We start from the raw sequence: 24,404 nt of genomic DNA on the forward strand, positions 1-24,404 counted from the left end.
AGCAGTGTTATCGCTAATCCTCCCATTTCTAGGAAAGATCATACACTTAAGTCATCTTAATTAGGTGAATGGCATAATTAGTTTGCTATGACTAAGACTCTAATTGTATTATGCGGGTGTCTGAGCGAGGCTGTGAGTGTGTGAGTGTGTGTGAGAGTGTGTGTGAGTGTGTGTGAGCTCTATGCTGTAGGCTGGCACTTTTTGGTACGAGCACCAGCACTAATGAGCAGTGAAGACGTTCAGTAGCGCACATCGCAGCCTCGGGTTCCCTCCAGTCCTTAACTCAAACCGTATTTATTAGAGCTGATTAGAGCGCAGATATCACGTTTGTCTTTCTGCAAGCAGTTAAAATAATACTCCAGCATTTCCCAGTCTAACCCCTATCTGCTCACATCTGGAGTGAAATGATGATAATGCCAACAATCATTCTTAAGAGTTGTCCTACCATTAGAACAGAAAAGTATAATAAATAAACGCTTCTCAAAATAGTAATTTCTACATTTCTATTAGGGCTGTGAATCTTTGGGAATCACACAATTCAATTCAGAATCGATTCTTGGGGTCTCGATTCGATTTTTTCCAATTCTTTCAAATCGGTTGGATTTCTTTTTCTTCATCCTCCATACTTTACAACAAACACCGTAACACCACACTACACGCCCCCGTGGAGCTCAGCTACTGTTACGGAGTTCATCTATTGTCCTGCGGAGTTCATCTACTGTCCCGCGGAGCTCAACTACTGTTTCGTAGAGCTTTTTAACTGTCTCGCGGAGTTCATCTATTGTCCTGCGGAGTTCATCTATTGTCCTGCGTAGCTCAGCTACTGTTGCAGGGTTCATCTATTGTCCTGCGGAGTTCATCTACTGTTCCGCGGAGCTCAGCTACTGTTTCGTAGAGCTTTTTAACTGTCTCGCGGAGTTCATCTATTGTCCTGCGGAGTTCATCTTCTGTCCCGCGGAGCTCAGCTACTGTTTCGTAAAGCTTTTTAACCACCTCGCGGAGTTCATCTATTGTCCTGCGTAGCTCAGCTACTGTTGCGGAGTTCATCTATTGTCCTGCGGCGTTCATCTATTGCCCTGCGGAGCTCAGTTACTGTTGCGGAGTTCATCTATTGTCCTGCGGCGTTCATCTATTGCCCTGCGGAGTTCATCTATTGTCCTGCGTAGCTCAGCTACTGTTGCGGAGTTCATCTATTGTCCTGCGGAGTTCATCTATTGTCCTGCGGAGTTCATCTATTGTCCTGCGTAGCTCAGCTACTGTTGCGGAGTTCATCTATTGTCCTGCGGAGTTCATCTATTGTCCTGCGGAGCTCAGTTACTGGCTTGTGGAGCTCTGCAAGACAGTAGCTGAGCTCCGCAGGAGTGCTATATAAATGCCTCTGGTAATGCAGGGGATATGTTTTGGACCTGTGGTTCTCTCTTTCTCTGTAATTCCATTGGCTGTGGGGAGCCACTGCTTTTGACTCCCAGTCGCCGACTGGATCATATATCTAGCATGCCAAATATTTGCCAGGCATTTGTGACTGGTCAGCGATCAGTCAGCGACGGCTCGGCAATTGTCTTTCAGAAGTTCACACTACGCGACTGTGCAAGCGCTGAGGGATCCCTGATTTGCCTCCAAGCGACTGAAAAACTGGAGTATAGTGTGAATCTGTTATTAGAGGCATGTTTTTGGTCTTTCCCGTTGTTTAGTATACAGAGAAACAGAGTATTTTTTTTTTTGTTCCATGATATAATGGTATTGCGCAGATGCAGCAGCAGGTAGAAAATAGATTGAAAATGATGGATTATTATACCATTAAAATACATTCTGCATTAACATGCATTATATAACATATCACTGATGGATTTCTGCTCTTTCAATAGGTCAGAGGTTTGTGCACACATGGCTCTGTTATCACAGCACGATTTTTAGTGGCACATGCGGCCAAAAGACCAACACTGCAGATCCCCGGTGTGTGTGTGTGTTTGTGTGTGTGCATCAATCAGTGCGTCACCCCAGGGGAAGTGGCCACTGTGACTCAAGCATTTGATGCATAAGTGATGACTATCTTTTGACCCCTCGACCCCAGAGGCAAGCAAACAAACAAACCAACAAACAGACGAGTAAACACTCGTCTGCATTAAATTTAGCAAACAAATCAACCATGTCATTACATAAACCTGACTAACAATCCAGCACTTTCAGTACAAACCCCACCACACCGCATCCACTGCCCAGTATCAGCATCAATAACTATAATAACCATAATAAATCTCTCAAATGAACACATTTCCCAAATTAGTTCACCCTATTGCAGAGAACTGCATCAGGCCGACGTGATTTAAAGTATGGAAAGCGACGTGATTGGCTGCAAAATGCATAGTGGAAATGCTCTGGCCGTCAGCATCAATCTTCCTGTTATGACTTGGAGGAACAAGAAGTGCATATGGAGATATGGAGATGAATAATGGGTCAGGCTGCTGTACAGGAGAACAGTGCAGCGGCCATGTGTTCAACCAGTTATGCTTTCAAATACTATTACTGTAATGATACTGTACCTGGTACCGATTATGTAGCGTGGTGGCCTCTATTACCGAGCATTTCAATCAAAACATAAATGTAAATGTACTGTCTTTTTCACACTATAAGGCGCACTGGATTATGTGACAATGGTAAGGAACAGGGGTGTGGCCCTGTTTTTCTTTTTTAAATCAATCGAGTGCTGGATGTTAATCTACACAAATTTATCTCCTGAAAACTCCTCTTTATTTGGGTGAGTAAAGCGTTTCCGTTTATTTAAGCTTAGATTTCCAAATTTCCAGTAGCAGTAGCATTAGCAGATAAATTAGTGGTTAAACTAGCGGTTCGTCCCGAGTAGCTTGTTTTAACACGGTAAACGCGCAGGCCTGAGTCAAGTTTCACAACACAAAAACTCAATACTTGACTCGTGAATCTTTGAGTTACACCCAGAGAGTCATGATTTGATACAAATCAAGAGTCAAATCATATGAAATAATCTGTGCATGATGCTTACTGTGGTGAGGTATGAATATCTGTTTGTACTTTTTAGCTTTAGCTTCGTTGCTTCAGTGCACGACATTAAACAAACAGTTTGACTAATGGACTGATTAGTGCCTCGATGCAGGACAAATTGCACCATGCTCCAGGTCGTCACAGTTACAGTTTCATGTCATGAACTCTTCTCTCGTTCACGGCCAGGTTCCCGCTACCCATGTGGATTTAGAGTGCCGGGGCTTGTGCACTGCAAAAAACTATATCTTAGCAAGTGAAATTTTCTTAATTTAAGGCAATAAATCTTATTTTCTTCTCTGATAAGACTTTTTGTCTTACTAAGCATTGTGTGTAAGTGTTATTATTATGCTTATTTTGGTTATTTTAGAGATAATTATCTGAATCATTCTTACTTAGAATTTGTACCTTATTTAAAGTAATTTAAACTCAAAATAAGCACAATCAAGCAGCAATCAAGTTATTCTGATTCTTGTGTCCAAAAACAGTGATTTTTTTTGCTTGATTTAAGTGTTACTTCACTCATTTTGAGACTTTGCCTTTGCTTTTTGTAAGTAGTCTTACTAAGATAATTTACTAAGATAATTGGCAGATTTTTTTGCTTAATATACATATTTGTCTTAATATACATTTGTCTTAATTGCATATATTTTGTCTAGTTTTTGCCAATAGATTTTTTGCAGTGTGGGGGATTTGTTGGGTCGTGAGCAGTGTGAGCTGGAAGTGTTTCTCGCAGGCCTCACCGTTGTCGTCGCAGGAGTCGGATCTGACCGAATCTGTGTGAGCCTCGCTGGTACTGCTGTCTGAAAAATAGGTGGCCTCCTCCACACCACGACCACGTTCTACAGAAGAGAGAAAAACAGGTTACAGGTTACACACACACACACACACACACACAGACACGCACATTAAAAAGCTGGGAGACATTTAAACTTAAACTTAGACTGTGATTTACACACACAATTAGTTTGTGCTCTATTTTTTATTTTATATAAAGACAAGAAAACCTCACTGACCAAGCAATTCATCACCAGCAGTCATTAATCCCACCACTCCAACATGTTGCACTGTAAACAGTCCTGATACTGGAAGACGCTGTGCTTTAAACAACCTTAAAACCCTGAAACTTTTTCCTGGTTAAATAAAGCTTAAATAAAAGCCTGGCTCTAGCTCTCGCCCTGCCTGAGCGCTGTCTACCTAAACACCTCCCGTCAATATTTCACACAGAAACGGCTCCTCTTTGGCCTATTTCTAGCGCCACCACGATGCAGCCCGGCAGATGGCTCTGATTACTATAATCTGCTTTGTTGCAAAACAATTTACAAACCTCTGGTCAATTCTGAAGAGCGAAGGCAATTTCTCTTCCATAAAAAGCAGAGACAAAAACAAGACCATGAGCTACAAAATCATAAAGCTTAAAGCTTTAACACAGAGCTAATTCTGCTTTTTTTAGAGCAAATATAACACTCAAATCTAAACTGCATCAACCCTTAGCTTATTATTCAGTATCTGTAAGACTAAAATCCCATAGATATTAAATATGTTACACAAAAGTTGACATCAATATTTGATTTCTAATTGAATAAAATGTAAAATACCTGCTTTTAGATTCCTCTTATCTGTTCCAAAAATAATGTGGAATTTTTTTTTAAAGACAAAATGTGCTTTTTAATATATATATACAGGGGCGTGAAAAAGTATTTGCCCTGTACAAATTTCTTTTGTTTTTGCATTTTTGTCATACTTAATTAAGTAGAACCTGAATAAACATAAAAAGCACTTTTTAAATTATGATCCAAACCAATCTAGCCTTTTCTGAAAAAGTGTTTACGCCACCATAAATTAACTGTGATTAATCACACTCTTTTGGAAATATGAGTTCAATTTCACTACTCACTACAGCCAGGCCTGACCTGTAGCATTAAGTAATCACTTAAATATAATCTGTCTGACAACATGAAGCAGATAAAAGATCTCGAAAAGTAACACATTATGCTGCAATCAGAAGAAATAAAAAAAAAAACAGATAAGAAAAAAATGACATCTATTAGTCTGGAAAATCTTAAAGGTCAGAAAAGACCGAAATTATTCCAAAAGGGCATGGACAACTCACCCAGGAGGTCACAAAAGAACCCAGAACAACATTTAATGAACTGCAGGTTCTAAGGCAAAAAATCATTGCTGGCCTAAAACAACCCAATGGCCCATCTCACATTTGTCAAAAAACATCTCTGAAAAAAAAAATAAATAAAGGGACCACTTTAAAATCATCTGTTTCCCTGATTTTACTATTTATAGGTGTATGTTTGAGTAGAATTAATATTGTTGTTTTATTCTATAAACTACAGACAACATTTCTCCCAAATTCCAAATAAAACTATTCTCATTTAGAGCATTTATTTGCAGAACAGATATTTATTTTTTTAATTAATGAAAAAAAAATGCAGAACTTCCAGACCACAAATAATGCAAAGAAAACTTGTTCATATTCATTTAGAAACAACAATACTAATGTTTTAACTCAGGAAGAATTCAGAAATCAATATTTGGTGGAATAACCCTGGTTTTTAATCACAGTTTTTTCATGCATCTTAGCATCATGTTCTCCTCCACCAGTCTTACACACTGCTTTTGGATAACTTTATGCTGCTTTACTCCTGGTGTAAAAATTCAAGCAGTTCATTTTGGTGGTTTGATGGCTTGTGATCATCCATCATCCTCTTAATTATATTCCAGAGGTTTTCAATGGAGTTAAGTCTGGAGATATTGATTTCAGAACTCTTAAAATATTAGTATTGTTGTTTCTAAATATGAACTTGTTTTTTTTGTATTATTTGAGGTCTAAAAGCTCTGCATCTTTTTGGTTATTTCAGCCATTTCTCATTTTCTGCAAATAAAAGCTCTAAATGACAATATTTTTAATTGGAATTTGGGAGAAATGTTGTCAGGAGGTTATAAAATAAAACAGCAAATGTTAGTTTTTCTCCAACAACAAATCAGAGAAACAGATCGACTTTTTTCAGAGCTTTATGCCCACATATAGAAATATTTTTTCTGTTGTGTTGTATTACTGTGGGATTAACACGGCTCAATGTCTGAAACTTAGAACAACTTAAAAAAATACTTTTGTGAGTGTTACACAAAAGCCTTCTTTTTCGCCAAAATTATGATAATGAGTTTTAAGTTTTTCTTTGTTGACTCCACCCCTACGGTTGAAACTATGAACCTACTGGAACCATATCTAATGGCAGGAATCTCACTAACAATGCAATCAAATCCTCAGCAATGCTCCAAAATCTAGTAAAAAGCCTCCACTGCGCTGTAGAGACAAGTAATAGCCTTTTTCTTTCAGAAGAAACAATGAAATTAATAATAAGCAGGTGTCTCAATACTTTTGTCCATATACTGCATCTGTATGTGTCACATAAAGGTGTGGCGTTGGATGCTAACTGCCTTCCTTCTGTCATTAGTTACACCGGAAAAAAAGCTATTGAGTCTAAATTTGTTTGCATTTGGGTAAATATGGTGTATTTTTATTAACGCACTCTGACTATGGGGAACAACATGTATAACTCTATACATATAAATGGTGTCTAAATTGGCCACTGGGAATTACAGCGAGCCCTTTGTGAGTCATAGAAAAAAAATCACACCGTCTCTGTTTATTGCAGCATCTGCTTTATCGGCGATAAGTGTGTGTGCATATGTGTTTTTATAGTGATGAGCCAAAACATTAAACATTAAGACCATGCATTAATATTCTAACAGTCACCTGCATGCAGCCAAAACAAAAAAAAACTCATTTTAGAAGACCTGTGAAGATGCCCTGTGATATTTGATACCAAGATGTTCCCATCAAAATCCTTTATCTCCTAGACTTATCACACCAGGTCACCTTCTTTATCGCCCCAAGAACCAGTCTAGATGCTTCTGAGCCCACTTATGTAGGCACACACAAAAATGATATTTTTTTTTTTTTTTTTTATCAAATAAAAATCTGAAAAGTGTGACGTGAAGTATTCATCCCTCTTTGCATTGGATTTTATTCAGGGGATTCAGAGCAATCGACTGCCTTCAGAAGTCACTTTATTAGTTGCTAGAGTCCAGCTGTGTGTAATTTAGTCAGAGTATAAATATAAATACACCTGTTCTGTGACGACCTCAGTGGTCTATTAGAAAACAGAGATAAAGTTGTGCAGAAGTTTAAATCATGGTAAGGTTATAAAAACAAATCCCAAACTTTAAACATCCCAAAGAACTCTGTTAAATCATCATCCAAAAAATACCTAAACTGACAGATCAAGCAAGGAGAGTATTGATCAGAGAAGCAGTCAAGAGGCCCATGGTCACTCTGGAGGAGCTGCAGAGATCCACAGCTCAGGTGAGAGAATCTGTCCACAGGACAACTATAATTTGTGCACTCCACAAATCTGAAATGGAAGTTTGTTTTTTTACAGATGCTCTCCATCCAAGCTGACTGAGCTTGAGCTATTTTGCTAAAAAGAATGGACAAAATCTTAGTCTCTAGATGTGCAATTCTGGTAAAAACATACCCCAAAAGACTTACTACTAAGTACTGAAACACATCAAAGCACATCAAATTTGAATCATATTTGATTAAAATGCTCAAACCATATTTTTTGTTCCGCTTCACAATTATGTGCTACTTTGTGTTGGTCTACCACTTAAAATAAAATCAAAAAATTAAATAATATGCATACAAGTTTGTGATTGCAAGGTGACAAAATTTGACAATTGCAAGGGGTATGAACCACATTATTAAATGTATTTTTCACACAGGTGACTAGACTGGTTTGGATAGTTTTTTACCTTTATTAAATAAAAATATAATTAAAAAAAATACTTTTTATATTTACTTAGGTTATATTTAGGTTATTTATAGTAAAGTTTAGAAAAATATCAGCATGACAAAAAAGCAAAAACCAAAGAAATCTGTAAGGCAAAAATGTGCAAATGTGGTAGAAACATACACCAAAAGACCTACAGCTGTAATTGCAGTAAACGTAGTAGTATTGATACTTACACATCACATCACATTTTTCAGATTTTTTATTTGATTAAAATGTTCAAACCATGTTTTTTTTTTTTTCGTTCCACTTCACAATTACTTTGTGCAACTTTGTGTCTGTCTATCACTTAAAATCTCCATAAAATACAAGTTCAAGGGGTATGAATACTTTTACAAGGCACTGTACATGAGTGATCTTAATGTTTTGGCTCATCAACGTCTGTGTGTGTTTAAGCTATTACCTCGTGTCGTGTCCACTTCCTCTCCGTCAGCCTGATAACCTCTATCCTCCCACTCCAGAGCTCGGGCTTCCTGCACCTCATTGTCATTTTCATCGTCCTCGTCTTCATCATCCTCATCCTCCTCATCTTCCTCCCAGGGGGGTTTGCTAATAGGGCTGCGTTCAGCGGGGCGGACCGGCAGCGATGGGGGCAGATTCGGTGCCACGCTGCACACAGCCACGCCCCTCCGCGGGACCCCCAGGATGTGCGACGCGTCCGTCCCGAAGGTGCTGAGTTGCGGAGGGCAGGACAGTGTGGCCAGACCTCCGATTCCTTCTGTTTTATCGTCCGAGTTCCCGTGGCATCGGGGTAAAGTGTAGGCGGTGGGACGCACCATGACCTGCGGGGGTCCTCCCGTGCCCTCGCTGTTATAAAGACCGGCACCACTAACCCGCACTGCTTTAAACTCGATTCCTTCTGCGCCCTTGTAGCCCATTTCTGTAGAGATGCCCACAGCCTCACCTCTGGCCCAGTCTTTACGCAGCACCTTCTTACGGAAAGCAGCCAGCAGGGTCAGCAGCACCAGCACCACGAACAGCAGCACGCCGATGCCGATTATTTCCCCCGGCCCCACGTACGACAGAGCCTCCGCCTGAAGATCTGAGCCGTCCTGAGAAGACGACTGACCGCAGAACTGACCCTCGAAGCCTGCCGTGCAGTTGCAGTAAAAAGCACCGAACGTGTTCACACACAAGCCTCCATTTTCACATTCTTCCCTCTCACACTCGTTCACGTCCTCGTCGCATCTGCGGGTCAGAGAGAGAGATAGAGGAGAGCAAATTAGTACTTGAACGAAGTACAGAAAGTTCTTCACAATTCTTGAGACCAGTACACGTTACTTAAGTGCCATGGTACTATTACCTAAATGTGTGGAGTGCTATTGGACGCGCTATTTGCAGATTATTGCATTATCGGATTATCACAGAACACAATTAGGAACCTCTACAACTCCATGCTAGAGATCTGGAATGCTGTGTTACACGTATGTTCAGTGTTCATAAGTCTCACGCTTTGAGTGTGTGACACACGCACCTCAGCGAGTTCACACGCTCACACGCCACACATGGTATTTGTCATGCTTGACAATCCATCGCCTGTATATTATAATGTACTCTCGTTGAGCCAATCAGAATATAGATCGCTCTGTTGTTAGGCAGACCTAGTCAAAGTGGGTGGAGTTTCAGCCAGAGTCTCAGGCGCGAAGAACTGTCTGATACCCCCCCCCCCCCCATTGAACAACTGAAGAACTGCGCGCACCCAATCCCAACCCCCCCCCCCCCCCCCCCCACCCGTTGAACAACTGAAAAGCAGACATCCCAGGTTGCAAAAGTTGATTTCAGGGAGGTTACCCCACCCCCCCGTCCAAAAAATACAGAACAAAAAACACTTGCAAACACACCAAAGGATAACGAAACTTTACTTTTATTTTCATTGATTTTACTTTTTTTTAAAATTAAATTTAGAGTATTCAGAGGTGAAATGAGTTTTATATTTTTTCTTTTTGGAAGACCCTGCCTCTGCTTTCCCTGCTTCCGCCATGATCTGCTTTCTCTCACTCACTGAACAATTCCCGTCCGGAGGGGGGGAAAACACTGCCCGCCCACACTAAAAACTGATTGGCTGTCTCACAGACTCTTTGCAGAGAACAGGCCAATCAGAACCCTCTCTGTTTTCTCTCTCTCCTTCCCACACGCGATTAGAGAATAAAAGTCTGTGGCCTGTGTGCGCGTTTGGGGCGCTCGTTCTGAATTCAGGGAGATTATATGTGACTCGCGGGCATCAGGGAGCCACTACCGAAATGCGGGAGACTCCCGCAGCTTCAGGAAGACTTGGTTTGTCTGGAAAAGGAACAGCGCACATCCAACACCACCTGCCCCCCAATCTCACTCCCACCAAACTTCAAAAATTGAGAGCCCTGTATGTTACACACCTCTTCTGCATGAGTAGCTCAATAAAATCAGCTTTATCTCCATTTCTAATAAGCAATAAGCATTGCAATCCAACACAGCCTTTTTTCGTGTAACTATTTTCGCACCATTTAGTGTATTTTCGGAAAAAGATGTCCAGACCTTAGGCTAGCAGCCAATTCAGAAAGAACATTTGAGCCCTTAGATAGAGACTGCTGGTCACCGAAAGGCTAATCATACTGCCCAGGCCTGAGAGAGCGAGCGAGAGAGAGAGAGAGAGAGAGCGAGCGAGAGAGAGAGAGAGATGCGAGTGTGTCTGCTATCAGCTGCATGCTCAGACTGTCCCATCCTTTCATTTTTTCTCATTATCTAAGCTCTTTTAGGCTCCAGAAGAGACGCTCCACCAGGGGGCTTAATGTTTCAGAATTGCATGTTTTGTAATTTGCGATACAAAATAAATAAATTAATAAATAAATGAAAATCCTCCCACTGCGCCCAACCACAACACACACACACACAGCATAATATTTCCTTTTAATTATCTGCGGTCAAGAGAATTTCTAAGCAGCAGATATAAGTGAAGTGATAAGAAGAAAAAAAGTTCAAAAAGTGGACGGAAAGTTTCAAACTTTTGATTAAAATGATACAAAGTTAAAGGAAATTTACTATGCAAGAGCGTGTAATTATATGCTCCAATGCTGCATAACTTAAAGCACCAAACACTTATGTAAGGCAATTATATTTTACTTTGAGAAAGAGTGAAAAAAATAAAAAAAATACTTTTTTTGCAGTTCACTGCATTCAGAACAACTTAAAGATGTCCACAGAAAGAAACAGCATATTTTAATTGCTTCACCTAAAGCTAAACAACATAAAGATGATGCTTCTTTCATTGCTTTGAAAAATAAGAAAGAAGGTAGAGAGTTTTCTTTTTTTTTTCTAAGATTTATATAAAATGCCCGAGGTGTTTAAAGCTGTGGTGGGTAATATGAAAAGGAAAAAATAAACCTGCCTGGAAGCGATAATTATTTTGCTCATATTGTAATAGTTAGATGTAAACAACAGGATCAAAAACTCTTATAAATATATGAATTCATAAAGCCAAAATATGCAAACACAAATTCCCAGCATGGTTTTTCAACTTTATGGATTAATACTTGATAATTTTACTTTTTTTTTTTTTTAACAACTGAAAACCCTGAACTGAAACATTCTTGACATTCTGATCAATCTGCGATGAGCGCACAAATAAAAATATGTAAATGGGTTTAATTAATTCCCAGACTGCTGCTTTACAACAGAGGAAGCTTGAATTTCATCATGTAAGAAATTCATACACACAGACACTTGACTTTACACAGATAAATATGCACTGTCATATTATCATCCTAAAACCTTGCATCTCATTTTTTGCTGTATATAATTTATAATATATATTTAATATATTCTCCTCTACATCACACTGATTTTGAAGCCGTTAAGGTAAAAATGGTAAGATATGGTTCTGACTGATTTGTGCCTTGTATATACAGGAAACTGAAACACTGCTTATAACTTCAGAAAAAAAGGGTGGAGCTAAACTGTTATAGGCTGAATGTGTGGATATATACAGCTCTGAAAAAAAGAATAAGAGACCACCTGAAATGATTTTGCCAAATTAAAAACCTCTGGATTATAATCAAGAGGAAGATGGATGATCACAAACCATCAAACCACCAAACTGAACTGCTTGAATGTTTGCACCAGGAGTAAAGCAGCATAAAGTTATCCAAAAGCAGTGTGTAAGACTGGTGGAGGAGAACATGATGCCAAGATGCATAAAAAACTGTGAATAAAAAACAGGGTTATTCCACCAAATATTGATTTCTGAACTCTGAACTTTTTTGTTTTCTTTGCATTATTTGAAGTCTGAAAGCTCTGCATTTTTTTTGTTTGTTTTTTCAGCCATTTTTCATTTTCTGCTAATAAATGCTCATATAAATGACAATATTTTTACTTGGAATTTGGGAGAAATGTTGTCTGTAGTTTCTAGAATAAAACAACAATGTTCATTTTACTCAAACATAAACCTATAAATAGCAAAATCAGAGAAACTGATTCAGAAACCAGAGCTGTATATCCAGATAGATAGTTAAATCAAATATAAGCATTTTTCTGTGAAGCATTTGATCATGTAAAATACTTTATTTCATGTATTTCAGATTGTATTCTACACAGTGTAAATACTGTTAGTGATGGTGTAAAACGACAAGAAAAGAGACAAACACACTGCTCTGCTGCCCTCTAATGGACAAGCACTTCCTGCTCAGCCCACGTTCACACACTCATTATTATGGATGCAATCACTGAGCTCTAATTAATGCAATATCCATCAATAATTATATCCAGACATAATGACATTATGAGGAGCTTAATTAAGAATAAGCAGGACATGTGCATTGCGCAAATGAAACTGAATTGAGGGATTAGATCTACTGAGTAAGTGTGTGTACGCATATTTATGTGTGTGTGTGTGGGAGGTGCATGGTTTGACTGCTGACAGAACGTGAACAAAAGACTGCGTTAGACTATCAAAAATGCAAATGTTAACAGCCCTTATCATTATTCTAAACGATTTAGCTTTAAAAAATCGATCTTTGGCTTTTTTTCGCCTCAAGCTAATTATGTGGAATAGACTGAATTTTACTACACATAAAGCAATTAGGACTGCCAATCATTTAGAGCTTGGCACACATCTCTGATGTGTCTGTATAATTAGAGCACCTCAGTGGAATACCAATCTTTGTGCAATGTTACTCACTATCTGTGATTGGGGTAAATGCAACGCAGAGAATTAATATATATATATATATATATATATATATAATACAATATCCAAAAAACAGAGTATAATAAACTCTCTTGGTACCATAACTTTACCCTGAAACAGTGATTTAGGCTTTCCAAATATAGTACATGAACTTCTTACTGGAAACATGCTCTAATATTTTGCTTCTTTTGTATTTTTACCTTTAAATATACACATAAGAGTGGCACGGTTTGACAGGGTAGCACAACTCGACAGAACACCTGATGACTCGGCTCGCCGTGTGGGTGTATCTGTGACGATTTTTTAATTCAAATCAAGCAACAGGTGCAGTCAATCATAAGTTTAAGATTTTTTATCAACCTCACTGTGATCTATAGTTCTATAAATCCGTTTTCAGCTTCTCCTCCGCGGTTGAAAGGCCGCTGTTCTGTGTGTGCCTTTCTCACACACAGCTGAACTTTTTGTCGGAGGGCGGGGCTGCTCTCATGCAGCGGCTCTCTCTATGTAAATGAATAGGATGCGCTTTGCTGGTGGACGGGAGAGGATGCGTGTTTCTTGCGTGCGCGCCGCACTAACACTAACATTAAAATTAGATTTCAAGTCGGGGGCCACAAAATATCGTTACGAGCCGCGAGTTTGAGACCCCCTGATTCAAAGTGCTCACTACAGACTACTGTCTTCCTCTGAGGATGAGCCTGAGGATTCCTAGAGGGTGCTTTGTGGCCCCCTGGTGGTCCGCGGCCCCCCGGTTGAGAAACCCTGATATACACAATATTACACGTTATAGCACGGACCTCGAGTGTATTATTGCGATTATACTACAAGAGTCCACCTTAAATTCAGCTTAAAAAACCCTATATAAACTGGAAAATATATACACTTAAGCTTTTGTTTTAATAATAACAACTCTTAACCTGATATTGGTGGCTCATAATGTGTGTAATAATGTGTATTTTTGAATCGCTGGGTTTATTTATTTGTGGTAGCACGTCTTTGTCTGCGCTCCCTATTGGAGACATGCCTTTTCTGCTCTGTATCAATGGGATCTAGCTGCTCCTAGTGGTTAATGACATCGCATTTGGTTTGTATTTGGTTTGTAAGCGCTGCATCGTTGCTAGGTTACCTGTATCTGGTGGAGTATTACATGGAGAGCTTCGGTTATTGTGCATTATCTGTTAATAGTGTCACTCATAAAACGCCTCTCAGCCAATCAAATTTGAAATTGCCATTGTATTGCCATTTGACACCTTTGCTCGTATTTATTACTGATTGTTCTTTTAATAATAACTCCACACTACTTTAAGCATTGTATTTAATAAAGAGTTCATAAAGAGTGTAGAGTGTGTTTAGTGAAAACTGATCCACTTACATGAGTCCAGTGAAGCCTTTGGGGCAACCACACAGGAAGGTGCTGCCCACTGCTTTACAGTCTCCTCCGTTCTGACAGGGCGTGGGAACGCAGGACGTGACCTCTGTCTCGCAGCGGGGTCCGGTGTACTGCGGGGGGCAGCTGCAGGAAAACGCTGTGGGGTCACACGTTTGATGGTCAGAACACATGACGGGTATACACACACAGAACAGACTGAGGAGTTTAAAAGCAACACTAACTTCCAAAAAATGTAGAAAGTTAACTAGGAGATTGAGGAGAGTGGGGCACATCCTACACATCCTTAATGCTGAATGGGAGAAAATGAGGGGAGAAAAAAATTGAAATAAAATTATTCTTTACTGCAAGCTCAAAAAAAATCCTGTCACATGGCAAGTTTAACTCTAACCTGTGGGGGCGCCGAGTGGGCCAGCGGTCTAAAGCGCTGCCACTATGAGCGGGAGATTGCAGGTTCGAACCCCCGCTCATGCAGCCTTGCCACCAGCTGCCGGCGCTCAGAGGGAGCAAAATTGGCCCTGCTTCCTCCGGGTGGGTAGATGGCGCTCTCTCCCCACATGACTCGGTGATGTCTGCAGCACAGGGCGTCTGTGAGCGGATGTATCGCAACCGAGCCGCTGCGCTTTCCTCCGAGTGTGCTGTGATGCTGCTCGGTAACGCTGCATCAGCAGCAGCTCGAAAAGAATCGGTGGCTGACTTCACATGTTTTGGAGGAAGCATGTGCTTTTTTGGAGTAGTAACTATAACTAATTAATATTTTTTTAAAGTAACGTGCCCAACACTGTATAAGACTGATTGTTACTGTTGGAAGAGTGGGCAGTGAGCCTGTACCCATCAGTCTTATATAATATTCTAATATTCTGATAAATTGACTTTTGGGTTTTTATTAACTGTAAGCCATAATCATCAACATTAAAATAAATAAAACATAATTTAAAACTTGGTCACAGATGCGCCAGCAAGATATTCACCAACAATTTGTCCTCTTTTAAACTCTGGTATGTTACTCATAATGTTGTGTGCATTGCAATATTTTGAATGGGTGGGACAATCGGGCTAGCTTAATTAGGGGGGGGGGGGGGGGATGTGAGAAAATTGGGAATATATCATGTTTAAAAACAAACAAACAAAAAAAAAAAAAAAAAATATATATATATATATATATATATATATATATATATATATATATATCACAGGTAAGTATCATAAGCTCACTGGTGATGAACACAGCTATTGTCTTCATTACACACTGAAAGCAGTTTAACACCTACACACACACACACACACAACAGCAGCAGCACCAGTAGCATGCTTCCTCTCTATCTCACCACCAGATGGCAGGCTGGCACAAGCAGCTCCATTCTGACAGGGCGTCCCAAGGCAGGGGTCCGGGTACAGCACACATCCCAGCTTCACCTCACTGAGAGCTGCCACCTCCGCGTAGCGGCTCCTCTTGTTCTGCAGCGGCAGCTCGTTTCCGTTCAGGACGGCCGCGCCCAGGCAGCCCTGGAAGCCGTCCCGTGGGCGCGGGGGTCCCTGCCCGCCTCCGGCCGACACCGGTCCGCGCACCACCTGCGCCCCGAAGAACAGCGAGCCGTTGGCGGCCAGGGGCCAGAGGTGGACAGGGGCCCGCGTGGCCCGCCGGCGCTCCACGTAGCTATCGTCCAGAGAGAGCAGGGTGTAGTTCCGGGTCAGCTCCAGGGTCACCGTGTGCCACACGCCGTCGTTGATTGGTCGGCCCGAAATTCCCAGGATGTCCAGGCTGTTGTCACAGTCGAGCTGAAACCACAGCCTTCCCTCTGCAATCTGAACACACACACACACACACACACAGACAGAGACACACACACACACACAGTCATGTGGATGTATTATACAGCTAATTGTTAGAATAGCACAAGATATTAAACAGTGCACTGTTTGCTGGAGTATTAGAATGAAGCTGAAAATAAAGTTTAAAATTGGAATATTTACCCAACAGCTCATAAAGGAAGGATATATCCTTGGTATTAATTAACCAACTAATCAGAGTTTTAAACAGGCTGAGGCTGATTTAAATAGACTAAAATGACCCATTATAAACACAGAAAAGCCTTTAATCATCTGTTAAACATCGTTCCATCAGATTAACATACACATAACATTTACTCCTACTTTTTTTCCCCTACAATGTAAATGAATACCGAATACCGAAGAAACACATAAGGAATCATGTAGTTAAAAGTAAAAAAAAAAAAAAAAAAAAAAAAAATACTCTGTAAAGCATTAAGGTGGCTGTTAACTCATGGTTTCTGAGGCTGGTAACTCTGATGAACTTATCCTGTGCAACGAAAGTAACTCTTGCTCTTCCTTTTCTGGGCCAGTCCTGATCAGAGCCAGTTTCATCATCATAACGTTTTTGATGGTCTTTTAAGACTATTTTAGTCTCCTTGAATCCTTGAATCCTCATACACCCTGCGCAAGGCACATTGCAATGCTCATTGCTATCTTACATCCTGTGAACAGTGTATTTTTTCACACTTTGTGCCCACGCCTTTAAAATAGCTTTGGATTTTAGGAATATATTCACGCTGATGGGCGTGGTGGTCTACAAGTGAGGTGTGTTCAGGTAAGCTTTTGTCTGTAAGAGCGTGCTCGAAATTCAGAAATCCTTTCAAACAAGCTGAAATGTTTACAATAAAGTAAAAAAAAGGTTTTCTTAATCCAATTTGTTATGCATTCTTTATTCCAGCGCCCCATGTTGTTTTTTTTTCTCCCCTCAAACAAACATGTATGTAGTAGTATTATAATTGACACCAAATATTAATATAAATAGAATTGCATTTTACATTTTTTACATTCATTCTTTTTTATTTACATTTAAATATCTGGTAAAAAAAAAAAAAAAAAAAAAAAAAACTTGCGACTAAAAAAGAACAAGTATAATTAATCGCAGTTAATCACAGAATAGTGTTTTGATTAATCAGATTACATTTTTCTAATCGATTGACACCACTAATAAATATGCATGTGACAAATAATTTTGAACTTCCAAAGAATGTAACAACAGTGCTACAATTACTCTCTTTGTCATAATGCAAATTGAAACCCTATGTAATACCTGATCATTTGTACTCTATAATAATAATAATATAATTATAATAATATGCCTGGCCAAAAAAAAAAAAAGTCACCACAAAAATAACCTTGATAAGCTTCTGCAATGTAACAAGATTTATTTTAATCCAGTGTTGCTGGATTAATTTTTCACCAAGATCTTGCAGCAGCATTGATGATGGTAGAGTCTGACCAACCGCTGCACAAAGCAGCTCTTCTCCATCCAGCACATCCCAAAGATTCTCAATGAGGTTAAGATCTGGACTCTGTGGTGAACTCTCTCTCAATCCATGTGTGAAAATGATGATCTCATGCTCCCTGAACCCTGAACTCTTTCACAATTCCAGCCCCATGAATCCTGACATTGTCATCTTGGAATGAACATGAAAAAAATCCATTGATGGAATAACCTGGTCTATATTCAGTATATTCAGGTAGAGTCAGCTGACCTCATTCTTTCAGCACATACTGTTGCTGAACCTAAACCTGACCTACAACTGCAGCAACTCCAGATCATTTGCTTAGTTAAATCCATGTGGCATTTTTTTTATTTTTTGGCCAGGAAGACACTGCGCACAGCAGGGCTACTCTAGAAAACAAGCATGATTCGATTTACTCAGCACAGAAGAGGAAAAAGAGAGAATAAGAAAAACAGACTCCACTGAAGACATTCGCCACATCTACAATAATGAAATGTTGTAGGAGTGGAATTCCATTCAGTCTCCACCTGATGACTCATCCTGAATTTAATTCTGCGCCGTTATCGATTGTTCCAGTCCGACTCACTTAGAAATCAACTGTGTTTTTTGTCAGACGCTGTATAAAACAAACCCATCAGCAGTTTACTCGTCCTTGTGCAATGAGAGTATTAGAGCTGCTGGGGGAATGTGTCTGTGAGTGAAGGACACAAAGAGAGCCAGAAGAATATGGATATGTAGTGTTTTACCATTTCATAGAAATCGTAAAATTTTAATGGCCAAGAAATTTCCTTGTGGTGAAGTTTTAGCACTAGGTTATCTGCAGTAATGCATAAAATGTACAGGGTGTGTGTGTGTGTGTGTGTGTGTGTGTATGTAGTCACAAAATGTATCTGAGATAACAGGAAAATATGAACTCATGATGTTGTGCGAACTGCTGGGAGGTTGTTTATACAACACATTTTTTATTTAAAATTTAAAATATTTAAAATAAAAGTCATTCAAATGAAGTTAATAAGATCTATCATTCTGAAAAATGCCACAAAGTCATTTCTAAAGCTTTGTGACTCTAGTAAACCATGGTGAGAGCTATTATTCACAAATGGAAAAATACATGGAACAGTGGTGAACCCTTCCAGGAATGACAATCCTACCGAAATGACTCCAAAAGGGCATGACCAACTCATCCAGGAGGTCACAAAAGAACCCAGAACAACATCTAAAGAACTAAAGGTCTCACAACATTCCTCCACAGAGATGTGAAAGACTCGTTGCTAGTTATCAGTAAAGCTTGATTGCAGTTGTTGCTGCTAAGGGGGGAACAAATAAGTTATTAGTTTTAGGGGCAAATACTTTTTCACACAGGGCGAGAATGGTTTGCATTTTTTTTCCTTTAATACATAAAATTAGCTTTTAAAAAGTGCTTTTTATATTTACTCAGGTTATTGTTATCTGATATAAAAGTTTGTTTGATAATCAGAAAAATATCAGTATGATAAAAAAGCAAAAATAAAAGAAATCTGTAGGGGTGCAGATACTTTTTTAACACCACTGTACTGTATTTTTTGCAGTATAAGGCACACGTAAAATCCTTTAATTTTTTACAATAATCGTCAGTGCACCTTTTAATCCAGTGTATGAAGTTTACCAGTCTGGTTTTAAGGAGCAGTAAAGTCACTCCGCTGAAGGACAGCGTTATACAGGAGTTTCAGTTTAGGTCTCCAACACCGTTGCTGGAGTAGCATTAGCATTAACCGCTAACCGCTATTTCCCCATCCGGAGGTGAGTGTTATCGGCCTGTAGCCTGCTGCTTACTCTGGCTAACACTGCTGGATTAGCATTAGCATTACCTGTTAACCACACTAGAACGCGCGGCCGCGACAGCAGAGGGTCCCGGCCGCGGAGAGCGCTCGGCCGAGGCAGCGGAGGGTCTCGACAGCGGTGAGCCAATACTTTCCAAAATAATTCCCTTAATTTAAAAATATATATATTTCCATAATTTAAAATCTCTCACACTCGCCTCCATCTTGTTTTTTTTCTGAAGCGAGCGATGCAGTACACCACGAAGATAGCTCTCCATGCACACTGCAGAATCGGAGCGGAGTAGTACACCATCCGGGTACCTGTAGTGCACTACAGATTCTCAGTTTGGTCGCATACTGCGTACTGCATACTAGCTTTAGGCAGATTTAGTACGCGAGTAGTATGTAGTATGCCATTCCGAATACAGCCTAAGTGCTAGCTCTTTAGCCATAAGCCCGGCTAGCACTGCTGGATCAGTTTAAGCATTAGCCACTTACCGTGCTAAGCGCTAGTTCTTTAGCTATTCAGAGGTGAGTATTATCAGCCTGTAGCCTGCTGTCAACCCCGGCTAGCACTGCTGGATCAGTATAAGCATTAGCCACTAACCATGCTAAGCTCTAGGTTTTTTTGCCATTTAGAGGTGAGTATCATCGGCCTGTAGCCTGCTTGCTGCCTACCCCAGCTAGCACTGCTGAAGCAGCATTAGCATTACCTGCTAACCGCACTAAGTGCTAGCTCTTTAGACATTCAGAGGTGAGTATTATTAGCCTGCAGCCTGCTTGCCGCTAACCTTGGCTAGCACTGCTGGAGCAACTTTAGCATTAGCCGCTAACTGTGCTAGCTCTTTTGTCGTTCAGAGGGGAGTATATCACTAGCAGAAATCTGTATAGATTAACATGTAGGCCTTGTTTTATGACATACATTACATTACATTTGGCAGACGCTTTTGTCCAAAGCGACTTACAATAGTCAAGTACAATGTAAAATAAGTTTAAAGGTAAAACATCTTTGGATAGGGATAAAAGGAGGTCAAAGGGGAATAATAGGATAGAGGAGTGAAGGAGGGGAAGAAGGAAATGAGGTTAGAAGTAGTTAGTGTGTTAGAGGTGTTAAGAGAGTAAGTGCTCTTTGAAGAGCTCTGTCTTCAGGAGTTTATTAAAGATAGCGAGAGATTCTCCTGATCTGGTAGTGGAAGGTAGTTTGTTCCACCATTGGGGAACTCTGTATGAGAACAGTCTGGATTGCTTTGTGTGAATGTTTGGCAAAGCGAGGCGACGTTCACTGGAGGAGCGCAGCGGCCGGGAGGTAGCGTAAGCCTTCAGGAGCGAGTGCAGGTAGGAAGGAGCCTGTTCTGTCATCACCTTGTAGGCGATTGTAAGAGCTTTGAATTTGATGCGAGCATCAACTGGTAGCCAATGGAGCTCAATGAGCAGCGGGGTGACATGTGCCCGTTTTGGCTGGTTGAAGACCAGACGTGCTGCTGCGTTCTGGATCATCTGGAGTGGTTTTACTACACAGGCCGGGAGGCCAGTTAGCAGGGCATTGCAGTAGTCGAGGCGTGAGATGACGACCGCTTGCACCAGGAGTTGGGTGGCCTGTTGCGTCAAGAACAGTCTAATTTTTCGGATGTTATAGAGCGCAAAGCGGCAGGACCGAGCAACTGAGGCCACATGGTGCGTGAAGGAGAGTTGGTCATCGACCAGAACACCCAGGTTCCTAGCAACCTTTGTTGGTGAGAGAGAGAGAGAGTCGATACTTATAGAGAAGTTGTGTTGAAAAGATGGTTTTGCTGGTATGACCAGAAGTTCAGTCTTTGAGAGATTTAATTGAAGGTGATGCTCCTTCATCCATGAGGATATGTCAGAGAGACACTGTGATATCCGTGCAGAGATTGAGTGATCTTCAGGTGAGAACGACAGGTATAGCTGGGTGTCATCCGCAAAGCAATGGTAGGAAAATCCGTGTGAGCGGATGACCTGACCTAGAGAGGTGGTGTATATGGAGAAGAGAAGGGGTCCCAGTACCGAACCTTGGGGAACCCCAGTGGATAAGGAGCGGGCTGAGGACAGCTGTCCTTGCCACGACACCTTGAACGAGCGCCCAGTGAGGTACGATCTGAACCATGACAGCACATTGTCTGCGATCCCCATATTTGAGAGTATAGTTAGGAGGAAGTCATGGTTGACTGTGTCAAATGCGGCCGAGAGGTCCGGCAGAACGAGCACTGAGGACTGACCTGCAGCTCTGGCAGTTTTCAACGCTTCAGTCACAGACAACAGAGCCGTCTCGGTAAATCAGATCGGCCTGAAAAAAAAACTTTTTAAATTTTTTTTTTTTATCTTTAAAAAAAAGTTTTTTTATTACAGTTTTGTTTACTTAGCTTAGCTTTATTTAACGTCTTATTTGTCGCCTTATGTATGAAAATAGACCAGAAAATAGACGTTTATTGATAGTGTACCTTATAATCTGGTGTATGTGTATATGTGTGGGGTGTGTGTGTGTGTGTGTGTAAGTGAGAACACTGACCTTCAGCATGGTGCAGGGGTCAGCGCGGGTGTACATGATGACTCCTCTGCTCTGCAGGGTTCTGATCTTCAGGCCGAGCTTCATGTCCTGACCCTTACTGCTGTCAGTCACCCTGTATTTAATGTAGCTATTTCCAGCAAAACTCAGAGACGTCTGACCTGGCAGAGCACAGTAAACACAGAAGATACAACAGGACATGCAGGAAAACACGAACACAGAGTGAACACCACACCCTGAACTCATCCACTGCTGAGTTTAAATCAGTATGACATCACTATGCCTGCGAAACACCACTGATGCCTCATACTATGTTAAGAACACTCTTAAAATTACAAGCATTTCCTAAAAAAAACCTTTGTAAGTTATGTAGTGCTGAAGTAGCTTAAACTCATTTGTAACTTAAGAGAACTCCAACCCACTTGTAACTTTCTCTTAAAGGTCTCATTCCATGTTTTTTTCATTCAATGAAAAATGTCTAGTTGTGGTCTCTAGTATGAATGAATTTCATGTGAGCTGTTTTTCTGAAAAAAAAAAAAAAGTGCGCAGGTGACCTGCTATAATGGTGATTTAGTCCCATGGACGAGTCTTTGTTATGTCATATGTTACTTTATAATGTGTAATGCCCTACAGCCACTAAACGAGTCTCCGATTAAAACGCGAAATCCACCGGAGATCCTATATAAACCGATGTAGTCCAGGTCCAGAAAATATAAAAAAAACACCCCGGGGTTGGATCTAACTGTTGAATCTTCTGTGTTTACTTTGCTCTGCTTGGTCAGATGTCTCTAAGTTTTGCTGTAAAAATAAATAAATGCAGTTGGAACAAAACCCCGGAGTGGATTTTTACCTTTAACTAGTGTAAACAGAACTGTTTTAAACAAACACCTACCAATCTTAATTGTACTTTGCTGGTGGTGTTTCATAAACAAATTGTAACCATTTGTTTCTTAGCTCTGAATTACTGGGCAAAGCATATATAACTGATGTGTTATTTGCACAAGTAACACAGGAACAAAGTTCCATGCTGTTCTTAGCGCTGTTAGCGCCTGTCTGAAGAGACGGTGTTGCTGCCTGTCGGGGGGTTGCGAGCCAAGGTGGGTGTGGCCATGAATACTAATTCACGGGTTGATGTAGACATGGATGCTTTTAATGATCGACTCGTTTTTCTGAATATTTTCTTTTCTTAGCTACTGCAGACAAGGAAGAGTTGAGGAAGAGTTTCATGTGCAGCATCATAAACAACTCAGAGAGATCTACTGTATTTCACAAAGAACAAGAACAAGTGGATTTTAGTGGAAGGAGACCTTTAAGAGCAAGTTTTACACACAGTTCCACCTAAAAAAACATCAAATTCAGTTATAACTATTTCTGTATATAGAGTAATATTTTAATCTATGGTAGTTTTGTATTTTAATCCCAGGTTTAACAACAGGAATACCATAAAGGTCATTTTTATTTATTACTCACACAATAAAGCACCTTAAATAAAGTATATGTAATACTTTATATAAAATATATATATATATCTTTTTTTGCCTAACAGTGTTGTTAAATTAATACTACAAAGCACCAAAAATTTTACACATATACAATTGCTTTCAGTTTACCAAATACAGGCATATAATAAAAAAGAATCAAACAAATAAGACACAAGAAGAGTAATGGGGAACAAACAAGATGGTATCCTATGAACAAAATCTTTTAATTCTAGAAATTTAAAAGGCTTGCCCTTAGACCATTTACATGTATATAAAATAGCTTTTACTCTGTAGTGGCAAACTCTATTAGATATTGTTCTTTATATTTGCGAGGTTTAAAATATACAGCTCTGGAAAAAAACAGGAGACCATGATCTCCTCCACCAGTCTTACACACTGCTTTTGGATAACTTTATCTCCACTCGTGGTGCAAAAATTTAAGCAGTTCAGCTTAGTTTGATGGCTTGTGATCATCCATCTTTCTCTTGATTATATTCCAGAGATTAGGCAATTAGTTAAAATCAAGGAAACTTATCATTTTTAAGTGGACTTTTTTCATACATACATATATATATATATATATATATATATATATATATATATATATATATATATATATATATATATATATATATAATATATGTTATATTTGTTTTCATGTGTATATTTTCAGAAAAAAAAACACATTTGGATATAAAACATGGCCATGTGTTTTCCATACTATTGTCCATATAGCTTTGCTTTAAATAATTTAAGTTACGTGAATCACTGATTTATATTAACACCAGTTATTTAATAATCTTCATAATAAGTATGTGCTCAATGATACTTTCTGTTGGTATAATATTGAGAAATGTAGGTAAATCAGTATGTAAATGTATG

The 24,404-nt window shown here is 39.8% G+C and overlaps 1 protein-coding gene across 1 annotated transcript in view; it reads right to left on the bottom strand.

Annotated features, from left to right (window-relative positions):
* LOC103030555 (protocadherin Fat 3) overlaps window positions 1–24,404 on the bottom strand; it is a 179,299-nt gene that overhangs the window by 16,908 nt on the left and 137,987 nt on the right. Inside the window, exons 23-27 of the mRNA XM_049468961.1 lie at window positions 22,045–22,202; window positions 15,751–16,228; window positions 14,408–14,561; window positions 8,284–9,068; window positions 3,756–3,854 (exon numbers count right to left, since the gene is read on the bottom strand). Of these exons, the coding sequence (XP_049324918.1) occupies window positions 3,756–3,854; window positions 8,284–9,068; window positions 14,408–14,561; window positions 15,751–16,228; window positions 22,045–22,202 (1,674 nt within the window). The remainder of the gene's footprint in view (window positions 1–3,755; window positions 3,855–8,283; window positions 9,069–14,407; window positions 14,562–15,750; window positions 16,229–22,044; window positions 22,203–24,404) is intronic.

Source organism: Astyanax mexicanus, chromosome 20, assembly GCF_023375975.1.
Source record: "Astyanax mexicanus isolate ESR-SI-001 chromosome 20, AstMex3_surface, whole genome shotgun sequence".
Classification (NCBI taxonomy): domain Eukaryota; kingdom Metazoa; phylum Chordata; class Actinopteri; order Characiformes; family Acestrorhamphidae; genus Astyanax; species Astyanax mexicanus.